Here is a 12,175-nt window from a genome sequence, read left to right as displayed (position 1 = left end):
CTCAGTTTTTTCTGAGTTTAACATCAGAAAATTGCATCTGTCATCCAGCTTTTTATTTCCTTAATGCACATTTGAAGTTTATCTAACTGATGGGTTTCTTCTGGTTTGATCGACAAATATAATTGTGTATCATCAGCATAACAATGAAAATGTATGGAGTGCTTCCTTATAATATTTCCTAAGGGAAGCATATATAAGGTGAATAGAATCGGTCCAAGGACAGAACCCTGTGGGACTCCGTGACTGACTTTAGTGTGCATGGAGGTTTGTCGTTAACATGTACAAACTGAGATGTATCTGATAAATAAGAAAAAGACTTGACATAAATGCTGAAGTGTAACTAGATTCTTCCTGAAGTCACTGTAGCCTCACTAGTGTCTACTTTCATTTATAATGTAGTTGTTTAATATCTTGCTGCACTAAATTGAATTTGATGCAGACGTCAGGGAAACAGAACCATGAGTATGTGATGATCCTTTCCAGTGTGGCTTAAACTCTAAACGGGAGCCTTGCATGAAAACAGAAAACGTTTGGCTTGTCATGTCATTTTATTCAGTGCAGCTGAAACATCACGGAGGTTTTCCATGAGATGATCTGTACTTTAGTTCTAACAGTTGGCCTACATGTGCCGAATATGTTTTACAGCTAATAATAACAAACCATGAAAGCTATTCCTTCTGCCACTATAGGGCTTAGCAGCATACAGTAGTGTGATTATGTTAGAACACATCTACACTTTGTAAAGTGCTTAAAACCAAACACAATACACTGTCATCCTCCACACAACCTTAGGTGCTTTATTAAACAGACTGTTACTATTCACTTTGAGGTTTACCTCTCTTCAAACTCAAAATATTCAGGACATCAAACTGTGGCTTTATGACAGTTTGACAGCTGCTGATCTTGACTAACCTCACAGAACTGTCCATTAAAAACATGCAGCAACAACGGTATCACACTAATATTTGGTCTTTCTCTTTCTCTCTAGTATTTTTTACATTCGTAAAACATGTTTATTTCCTCTGGAGACAGTACATTTGGTTGAGACTTCCACGTTTTGTTTTGTTTGTTTCCTGTTGAAGATTTACGACTTAAGTACTGACAAACAAATTTGATCCTTTTAGATGAGTCCACGGATCATCTATATGTGGAGACCTATGCCTCAGGAAAAATGCCAATTTTTGTATTTATTGGAAGAATCTTTCAACCACAAAACATTGACTTTGGGCTCCAATTCCAAAACATGTCTTAGTGTTTCCCTTAAATACAGTATGTGACTATGAGCTCACTATACATATACAGTTCTTTGCTTTTCTCATTCCCCAGATTTCCCTGCCTGTCTTCCCTCAGTTGTTGGAGTTGATGTCTGCCTCATCTTTATCCTCACTGCTCTTCTTGAAGCTTTCCTTCGTGGGCCCTTCTTTCTCCCTCTGGCTGCTACTGGAGAAGCCGGCTGATGCCCGAGGCTGGTAGCTGTAGCTGGCAGCACCAAACGATATCCCTGAGTTAAAGTGAGTTTCCTCCCCCTCCAGCAGTTTCCTCATAGGACCAAAGGAAACAAACGTCAGACTTAATACATCTCACAACTCTGAAAGCATTTGAATGAGTCTACTAATAAAGAGACGCGTCGTTCTGCTTGTCCTTTAAAGCAGTGAGCACCTGTAGGCCGCTATCTCTATGTCCAGGGCCATCTTGACGTTGAGCAGGTCCTGATACTCTCTCAGGTGCTGGGCCATCTCACCCTTCATGTTCCTCAGCTCAGTGTCCAGGTGGCCAACAGTGTCCTGTTACACAAAAAACATAAGAAAGGAGGGAGATCATCAGTAGTGTCTTACACAGTTTTCTGACTTCCTTCACTTTCTTAGCATGTACAGTATGTATGCAGTTTTTAACCTACTAGGCTTTCCTGTGGCATGAGTGTAGGCCATTACCTTTTTTCCCTTAAAGATATACAGTCCAAGAGCCTTTGGGGGCTTAGCCGTCTCTAAGAGGCCAGTGAAAGCAGATGGCCTTCCTGTATCCGATTTAGCACATTGGAGGTTAATCTAATTCACTAAGAACCATTTCAGTCTCACCGAGGCTTGTAAAAGTGACTACCACAGGCAGAAGGTCAAGCTCTGGTTCTGACTTGAATCTGAACTAGACGCTCTTGATACTAAATTGTCTTGACTGAGAGAACCTTTAGACTTTTGCACCTCCTCTTGGCTTGGTTTTCAGAATTTGGACGGGAGACTTTGACAGGTCATTTCAGAGAGAAAGCGTACCTCGTCTTTAAATGCAGATGACTGAGCATTTTTTGGCTCATGGCTACTGTTAGCAGAAGGCTAACACACAAGATGGTAATTGCCATAGAATTGTCGCTATATAGCAGCATCTGGATCACAATTGATGAAGCACACCTATATGCCTGTGAACGTCTGGTGGGAGAGGCTTAGGACAGAGAGGGGAGAGCTGCAGGAGGAGGGACATATTTCAAAATTGGTTTGGCCTTTTTCAGAAAACTGCCTACTTTAAAAAAAACTAAAACCCAGGACTTTATTTGAGACAGGTGATTATTACAGGTAGGATTTATTTGTTAAACTCCCCCCTACTTCATGGACAGATTTTGTCACATTTTAGCGAGAAGCTTGTGCTGATTTGCTGATTAAAGAAATAGTTTGGCATTTTAGGAAATATGTATGTTTGAAACATTCATTTTATATATAGTTATAAGCTGGACTATATCTTGGCTGGGAACATTAACTTATTGAAGTTTTATCATCACTGCGAGGTTTCCAGTACGCTGGTGAAAACTCCAAATCACTAATTGCGAAGTTACCCCCCAAAAAACCCTTCCCTGTCCTTTTCCCGTTGTTTATTTAAAGGTCCCATAATATTCTCATTTTCAGGTTCCTACTTAATGCTTTATGTTTTAATGTTAAAAACTGACATTATTTTTCTCATCCTATCCGTCTGAATATACCTGTATTCACCCTCTGTCTGAAATGCTCTGTTTTAGCTCCTGTCTCTTTAAGACGCCCTACTGAAAAAGCCCAGTCTGCTCTGTTAGGTCAGTGTTTCTGGGTCTTCTGCATCTGCTCAGTTGGCATCGCTGCATCAACACTGGAATGACTGTAACTGCACTTTCTACCTATACTGTATCTAGTATAGTTGTGACATCACAACCGCACAGAAGTCCCGACGGCTCGTTTAAAGACACCGTTTCTGAATACGGGCTGTGTGCATTTCTCTGTGGATTGAGTGTTTAGATACTTTCACAGTACTTATATATAACCTCAAACTGCTTTATAATAATAAAAAAAAGACATGGAACTCTCACTTTTTACAATATGGGTTCTTTAAATGCCAGCTTTTATTGGATAATGTACTATTAGAAGCCAAACTTGGACACAAGTACAAAGGTTGGCAGAAGAATTACACACAGAGAACGTATTTAAATGATAAGATAATCAGTGTGCTGGTTCGTCGCTTTGACTCAGTCCTTGAAAGGTTGGGGGCTCCCTGCTGTGTGCAGTTAGGTAACGTAGGCTTTGCTCAAGCTGGGACGTAATTCTTGAGGAACTTGACCCTGAGATTTGCTGCCTTCCAATCCTATTATTCCTGTTGAAGACACTAATGACCTCCATGCAGACTATGCCAGAAATGCTTCAGCAGGTGACTGGGTACTTTTTTCACCAGCACATTTTCATAGTAGGTTCGACTTTTATCATTTACAGTGCAGTAACTGGGGGTTTATCGTAAGTATTCGTTCCATCTCAAGTTTCAAGGACTTTTACTGTTTCAATGCCTGCTCAAAAAACAACTGCATGTAATTGGTTTCAGTTTGGCGTGTATCTTAATGTCTATAAATTGCACATTATGACATTGTTATTTTAGTTTTATGCTATACATATAAGTGTATTTCTATGGCATAATTCTGTTACAGCATCTTTGTATACTATGAGATTATGATGTATTTGTATATAATATCATTATTTTGTGTTATGCTCAATCAAAATGTCAAAAAGTCAAATAACAAAGGGTTACTTCACCCAACAAAACAAGTTAGTTTTGGTACTTTCTAATAGTCCCTACTGAAAACGTTTTTGTCCTGTGGATTATCAAGAGTACCAAAAAATATTTCATCATCCATCTGATTATTAACTTCGGACAGGACAATAGGGTTGGAGTTGAGACAAAATAGGTGCGTTTCCACTATGGCCCGAATGAGGCAGGTCTATCTCGCCAAAAACGACCCTAATTTGCATGGGACTTGGTCAGGAGGCCGTTTGACCGGGTAGAAAGAGGCCCTGTTGGAGAGCAGGGACTCTTTTGTCCCCTGACATTTACCCGGTTGCTGATTGGATGTAGCGCTCAGCAGGATGTGACTTCGGTAGTACAGTTGCCACCACAACATGGTGAAGTAGGGTAGACACTTTTATCCAGTGGTGTAGAAGAACGCAGCGCAGAATGATGATCTGCGCACGGATTCTGGATTAAATTTCCGACCTGTGGTCCTTTGCTGCATGCTCTACTTTTCTGTATTTCTCTGGATGAAGAATGTACCGCTCTATCACTGATCAGCTGATCACTGTTGATCCAAACCCATTCAGAGTGATACGTCACCTCAGGCATCTCGTAAATCCCTCTGGGGCTTTTTTTTTTTGGAATGGAAACACGGCGAGTGAGCGGCCATTTGAGAGGGCGAGCCCTGAAACTTTCCGTGAGGCCACTCTACAGGGCTAATGGAAACACGCCTCCTATCTCTATGAACAAAAATTTAAAAATACAAAGCTAAATTCATGTCAGATAATACCCAGTGGGTTTTCATGCATTTGGACCAATGCATTCTGTCTCTTTGCTCCCAACACAGATGATTTACCAGCACACAACCAAAGCCTGCTCAAACTATAGACTGTATGAAAATGGACGTATCATACCCGTCGAGGTACGTTCTCTCAACTTGATCCAATCGTACTCACCTACGGTAGTCGCCAATTTGTCAGACTTCGACTCCGCCTCATTTTCTCTTACCAATAAAAGGCATTGATGTGAGGTTGGGGGGAGGGAGATACGTCCATCTGGCTGACGTTTACCTCTAAGGAGAAGTGAGGGCCAGAGGCTAGCTGTCACTCAATAGGCCACGCCCCTAATTATTCATAAACTTTAACCTCCAATAAGATAAAAACTAGCCCGGTACAATAAATTCACCTCCCTCAGTGTTGTCATAAAGATATGACCTAAACATACAGACTAGAATGTTTTTTTTTTTTAACCAGGCCTTAAATTGGTTAAATGATGCTGTATTTAACATGGGAGTCAATGAGAAATTGCTCTATAGTGCAAACTGCTCCCAGTGGACACTCGGAGAACTGCAGTTTTTGGCACTTTCTTATTGGATCAACCACGAAGTCCCTATGGTGGGGGCTTTGCTCAAACGTGAACACTACTTGGACTACAAACGGAAACCAGACCGCTTCCAGTACCAAAGTCTTGTCCGGTTGCCTACAGATTCTACACTCATATGCAGATATCTGTTTATAGAGATTATAGTTTGGGTGAAAAGACCCTTCAAGGACATTACTGTAGTGTAAATCTGATGACTATTACTGCTTGCCTGCATGGCTGTGACTTCAGCGTTGTGTGCATCCTCCATCTCTGTGATCTGCCTCTCCAGAGACTCATTGGCACCCCTCAGGGTTTCTATCTCAATGGTCTTGGACTGCAGCTGCCTCCTGAACTCACTGATCTCCTCCCTGCTGGCCCTCATGGCCTCGTTGCTCCTGGTGGCCTGCTCTGCGAGGCTGGCAAACTTGCTCTTGTACCACTCCTCTGCCGACTGCAGATTTTTGGAGGCGATGGACTCGTACTGGTTGCGGATCTCCTTCAGAGCTGAGGTGAGGTCCGGTTTGGCGAGCTCGAGCTCCACAGAGGTCTGCTGCTCCTCCATCATGCTGCTCAGCTCCTGGATTTCCTCATCGTGCACTTTCCTCAGGAAGGAAATTTCGTCCATCAGTGACTCCACGCGGCGCTCTAGGTCCATGCGAACGGCTGTGGCATCATCCACATCCTTCCTGAAGGACCTCAAGGTTTGCTCAGCTTCCTCCCGTGCCCTCATCTCCTCATCACACTTCACACTGAGCTTCTGAAACGAAAGATGAGAGGATACGAGATGAGAGGGGCTACCAAACAGAGGCATACATGATTAGATACAGATATAACATGTGAAAGATCAGGATGACACAAAGAGAAAGATGATGGTGAAGACCTGAATGGGCTTTGCAGCAGTAAATCCAAACAGAATTGAAGAAGCACTCTCCTTACAGTCTCCGTATCCTCTAATGCTTTTACCTGCAGGTCATCCTCCAGGTTGTTCCTCTCGATCAGAATGCGGTTCTTGTCCCTGCTCAGCTCCTCCACCTGTGACCGCAGGTCCCTCAGCTCCTGCTGGTAGAGATGAGCGATGCGGGACGGCTCGCCCTGCTTCTGCCGCAGTGTCACCAGCTCCATCTCCAACACCTTATTCTGCTGCTCCAGGTGCCGGACTTTATCAATGAACATGGCGAAGCGGTCATTGAGACCCTATGCAACAGGATAAATGCTTGTTTAGCACGACAATAAATCCTCTATTAGGGTTGTTACATCAGACCGGCAGCAAACCAGAGGGGTTGATTCACATCACCTTAAACTTTCTATAAACTGCTCCTGCACCAAGCATGGTTTATATTTCTGAACACACTGCAAATCGATTCATAACTGACAGTGTGTTGAAGCTACACTAGATAAGCCTGAGGTGGGTTTGTTTTACCACTTGGGGACAGCAGAACAATCAAACTTTCATTCATTATTAAATACAATATTCTCTCCTTTTAGCTCTTTTTTGTGCTCCACCAAAGCCCTAAAAAATAAATCTGGCTATTTAGCTGTTCCCTTAGGATCTCCACCAGCTACTTGCTAACTTTGTCTGTTGCTTGCATGGATGTATCAAGAGAACTGGATACAGCGCTCCAAGTGGAGCCCCGTTCACTTCGACGAAAGCTGCTCAGTGGCGCATGAAGTCAAATAAACTGGAGTTCCATGTAAGTACCCGGTTGGTCCGCATTACTTCTGCAATACTTCCAAACTGTTGGGCCCGTAGAGCAGATAGTTAGACTTCTCCTGGACCCCATCACAAAGCTGCTGAGACCAACTTTTACTAAGAAACTGGAAGAAGTTTTAAGCTAAGAGAAGGGGTGGGGTTGACTCTGTTGTTACAGATGATGTCATGATTCATGAAACTGTGATTGGCTGTTTGGGTCTTGGGCTGTTTTGGGGTCTCTGTCAGTGAATTCTTGATAGAAATACTGTAGGAGGTATGGTTTCTTATCCAAATAAAGAATTTCAAATCAAATGTAGGATAAGTGTCACTGACTAAAATGAAACAAAGAGTAGTATAGGCAACTGTTTAGTCAATATTTGTGCGACTAATTGTCAGCTTCTTACATATCTGTCAACTCAGTAACAATTAGCAGGTATCCACGTAAAAAGCCTCGTAATGATCAGACTACATTAACCATGACTCATAGTGGGAGGTGCAAACCAAAACCATACTGGACGCACTTGTGCATAAAGGAGGAAAATTTTTAAAGGCAAATTCAGAGTTGGGATAACTGCAAAAGCTATAAAAAGAAGTGTGGTAATATGTCTGTAAATAAATGTGGCTTTCCCACTAATCATATTATAACAGTTCCTTAAACATTGAGGTGATTAGGATGGGAGTTGCCAGCAGCAGTCGTTTAGGAGTCCTCTTGACTACTTCTAACTTTTTACAGATTTAGGAGCTGCTCTTAGCGCTAAAACGCTTTGTGGTATACTCTTTGACTAAACATTAGGAGTCCTGACGCGCCCATGTGGTTGCAAGAGTTACTCCTAATTTAGCAAGTTAGGAGCTTTAAGATGTTTTGGGAATACTGGCCCTGCTTACCGGTCCCATTATTTATCGATTCCCTTATTGATCAGTTTTCTGTGTGGAAAAAAAGTCGGCCACAGGTCCTCAGCATCAAGGCAACTGTTTTATTATGCGAGTGTGAACACTGTGAAGGTAAAGTTTGTAACAGTATTCTTTTGTATTTAGATTTTCTTATTCAAAGAAAATATCTGCTAAGCCTGCCTGTGTGGAACTAATGTTATTCTAACAGGATATTCACCCACATAAACTTGAGCCTAATACATGCCGATATCGATAAGAGGAATGAATAAGCTTGGGGGCATGCGTTCAGATGGATCGGAGTCGGATCGAATTTAGAACCGCTTCTTGATTCCCATCCCTAATAGCCGAGGGGGACTGCTGAGTCGGGGGACAATTCTCTGTGGCTTGAATAATTTCATCTGTTGTTCATATAAGAATATTGATTTGTGCAGCTTTAAAAATGGGGCTGAACTAAAGAACAGTATCCCATCAAATGAGAGCCTGGGGATTTCTCTAGGTACTGCTTGTCTTCTCCAGGAGAAAGTGGAGAGTGAAGGACTGTTCCCTAGAAACTGTTTCCTATAACAGCAGAAAGCGGTGCTACCAAGAGAAAGCTTCACCAGCGCTGCTGCTCGAGTCCTCACTAAGAACATAAAACTAGATCATATCACTTCAGTCCTCAGATCTTTACACTGACTTCCTGTCCGTCAAAGAATCGATTTCAAAATACTTCTGTTGATAAGATCTACATTTCTGATCTTCTGCTCAGCAACGAACCATCCAGACCTCTCAGATCCTCTGGAACAGGTCTGCTCTGTGTCCCCAGAGTCAGGACTAAACATGGGACAGGTCTGCTCCGTGTCCCCAGAGTCAGGACTAAACATGGGACAGGTCTGCTCTGTGTCCCCAGAGTCAGAACTAAACATGGGACAGGTCTGCTCTGTGTCCCCAGAGTCAGAACTAAACATGGGACAGATCTGCTCTGTGTCCCCAGAGTCAGGACTAAACATGGGACAGGTCTGCTCTGTGTCCCCAGAGTCAGGACTAAACATGGGACAGGTCTGCTCCGTGTCCCCAGAGTCAGGACTAAACACGGGACAGGTCTGCTCTGTGTCCCCAGAGTCAGGACTAAACATGGGACAGGTCTGCTCTGTGTCCCCAGAGTCAGAACTAAACATGGGACAGGTCTGCTCTGTGTCCCCAGAGTCAGGGCTAAACATGGGACAGGTCTGTTCTGTGTCCCCAGAGTCAGGACTCAACATGGGACAGGTCTGCTCCGTGTCCCCAGAGTCAGGGCTAAACATGGGACAGGTCTGTTCTGTGTCCCCAGAGTCAGGACTAAACATGGGACAGGTCTGCTCTGTGTCCCCAGAGTCAGGACTAAACATGGGACAGGTCTGCTCCGTGTCCCCAGAGTCCGGACTAAACATGGGACAGGTCTGCTCTGTGTCCCCAGAGTCAGGACTAAACATGGGACAGGTCTGCTCTGTGTCCCCAGAGTCAGGACTAAACATGGGACAGGTCTGCTCTGTGTCCCGAGAGTCAGGACTAAACATGGGACAGGTCTGCTCTGTGTCCCCAGAGTCAGGACTAAACATGGTTCAGGTCTGCTCTGTGTCCCCAGAGTCAGAACTAAACATGGGACAGGTCTGCTCTGTGTCCCCAGAGTCAGGACTAAACATGGGACAGGTCTGCTCTGTGTCCCCAGAGTCAGGACTAAACATGGGACAGGTCTGCTCTGTGTCTCCAGAGTCAGGACTAAACATGGGACAGATCTGATCTGTGTCCCCAGAGTCAGGACTAAACATGGGACAGGTCTGCTCTGTGTCCCCAGAGTCAGGACTAAACATGGGACAGGTCTGTTCTGTGTCCCCAGAGTCAGGACTAAACATGGTTCAGGTCTGCTCTGTGTCCCCAGAGTCAGGACTAAACATGGGACAGGTCTGCTCTGTGTCCCCAGAGTCAGAATTAAACATGGGACAGGTCTGCTCTGTGTCCCCAGAGTCAGGACTAAACACGGGACAGGTCTGCTCTCTGCCCCCAGAGTCAGAACTAAACATTGGACAGGTCTGCTCTGTGTCCCCAGAGTCAGGACTAAACACGGGACAGGTCTGCTCTGTGCCCCCAGAGTCAGAACTAAACATGGGACAGGTCTGCTCTGTGCCCCCAGAGCCAGGACTAAACATGGGACAGATCTGATCTGTGTCCCCAGAGTCAGGACTAAACATTGGACAGGTCTGCTCTGTGTCCCCAGAGTCAGAGCTAAACATGAAGAGGCAGCATTCAGTTTTTATGCTCCACAAATCTGGAACAAACTTCCAGAAAACTTCAGATCAGCTGCAACTCTCAGTTTTTTTAAATCAAGACTGTAGACTTCTCTATTTGCTGCTGCTTTTCAGTAAACTGCATTGTCACTTCTGTAACTGTAACCGTCTTTTATGTTTTAAATGATCTTTTATCTGTTTTATGTGTCTTTTCCCAATGCTTTTAATGTTTTACGTAAAGAACTTTGAATTACCTTGTAATTGGGTTGTGCTATACAAATAAACTTGCCTTACCTTGCCTTAATTATTTTTGGTACCATTTGGTATGAAACGTCAAACGCTATTAATGTCAACTTACAGGCTCTCCAGCAGACATTTAGACTTGTCTCAGTAGGAAAAGCACATATGAACGATGCGTCAGTCCTAACCAGGACCCTGAAACTGAAGCAGCTAAATGGAACTCAGCTGTTAATATTTGTAATATTTACACCTGCTCATGTATGCACTAAACCATGTCTGGATGATCTGTGAGTGGTCAGAGGGCCCGGCCACCTTTGGCAAGCTTTGAAAATGATTGGGTCTTCATTAAATTGGTGAATTGTCTTACATTGGTTAAAGGTCAAGCTTTATAAAGTTAACAATAAGGCCATCCTGACAGTAGGGGAGTGTCATACTGGTTTCCATCTGATACAGACAGATTTAGTCCCACTGCGTCAGGTGAATGCAGTTACATGGCTTGATACTAAAGGACTGTCACACCACATGGAGCTAATTAGTCAGAAAAGTTGGACATGATTAGTTGAAAGAAGTATTATAAAAGAGATGATTCTGGGATTAAGAAAGTCCAACTTGAAGCTGTAGAGCCTGAGCTCATCAAATATGGGATTTTAATTGAAACATTATTACAGAAGAAATACTTTGCCTAACATGCAAACAGTGAACCAGATGTTTCAACCCGTTACACATACCTGCAGCTGCTCCTTCTCGTTAGTTCGAATGACTTTTAACTCATTGTTAACCACGGTGGTCTGGGTCAAGTCAAGGGAGTCGGTGCGCACCGGAGAGTAAGACGTGGACCGGCCGACCCGTCTGTACAGGCTCATACTGGTCGCGCTGTTGCGGGACGAAGCCATGGACCTGAGCCCCGGGGAGCTCCGAGGAGAGGAGCCGCCCATACGAGAGGAGGAGATGGGGAACTTGGGTGAATCCCCGAAAATCTTCCGATAGGATGACGAGGTGTATCGGTCTCCGTGGTTCATCTTTGCTGTGAGTCAGAAATAAAACTGCGGTGGCTTAAAGAGCTTTGCAGGAGTTTATAGACTGCAGGCTGCAGGTGGAGCGAACCATTTTACGCGCGACGGTTCACGACTGTGTAAAGTGTGTGCAGCGGCGAGGACATTTTGAATTGTTTGTTTTTCTAGTTAAAATGACCAAAACAAACACAGATGCAGTTATAATTACTGATGAATTCACATGTTTCTTTAGTTCTTTCATGTGCGTAAAAGGATGGAACCGTCCACGGAACAGCATCACCACTCTCTATGTTAATACCTGCAGCAGGTTGAACCCTATAGCTGTTTAACACCAGCTAAAGTACAAAGAGGGCTCTATAATGTCAGCGCTATGTGGAAATGTAATTCTCAATTCATTGTGTTTATGTTACTGTATGTTTTATTGTGGTTTGGCGTGAAGACGGTGAAGAAACATTTGTGATCCATCACATTTTGAATGTCCCATGCAGATTGTCAGAAAAGTGCTATGGACAGAAATAGTTGAATGATGGCGTATTTGATCTAATGTACCATAAAAACTTCTGTATTTATTAACATGTGTATCATTTAATTCTTAAATGACAAGTGAATGGTACATTTGTTGGACTATATCTGGCACTGAGTGGATCCAACAGCAGCTCATCAACGAACAGCCCTTCACCTGCACCGGGAGCACCTGATGCCACTGCGGTCCAACAGCGCCTCCTCTCGAC

General features: G+C 43.7%; 1 protein-coding gene across 1 annotated transcript; it reads right to left on the bottom strand.

The window, feature by feature from the left end:
* Positions 1-1,346: 1,346 nt before the first annotated feature.
* LOC310953621 (alpha-internexin-like) lies at positions 1,347-11,450 on the bottom strand (the record flags this gene model as incomplete). Its single annotated transcript, XM_083922705.1, has 5 exons — positions 1,347-1,539; positions 1,660-1,784; positions 5,597-6,124; positions 6,331-6,561; positions 11,160-11,450. 5 exons carry the CDS (start codon positions 11,448-11,450, stop codon positions 1,347-1,349), a joined length of 1,368 nt encoding a protein of 455 aa, XP_083778831.1.
* Between the last annotated feature and the right edge of the window lie 725 nt (positions 11,451-12,175).

The sequence above is a fragment of the Echiichthys vipera genome (assembly GCF_963691815.1).
Source record: "Echiichthys vipera genome assembly, chromosome: 11".
NCBI lineage: Eukaryota > Metazoa > Chordata > Actinopteri > Perciformes > Trachinidae > Echiichthys > Echiichthys vipera.
Note: the sequence above shows the minus strand (reverse complement) of the source record. Positions and strands in the feature narration are given on the sequence as shown.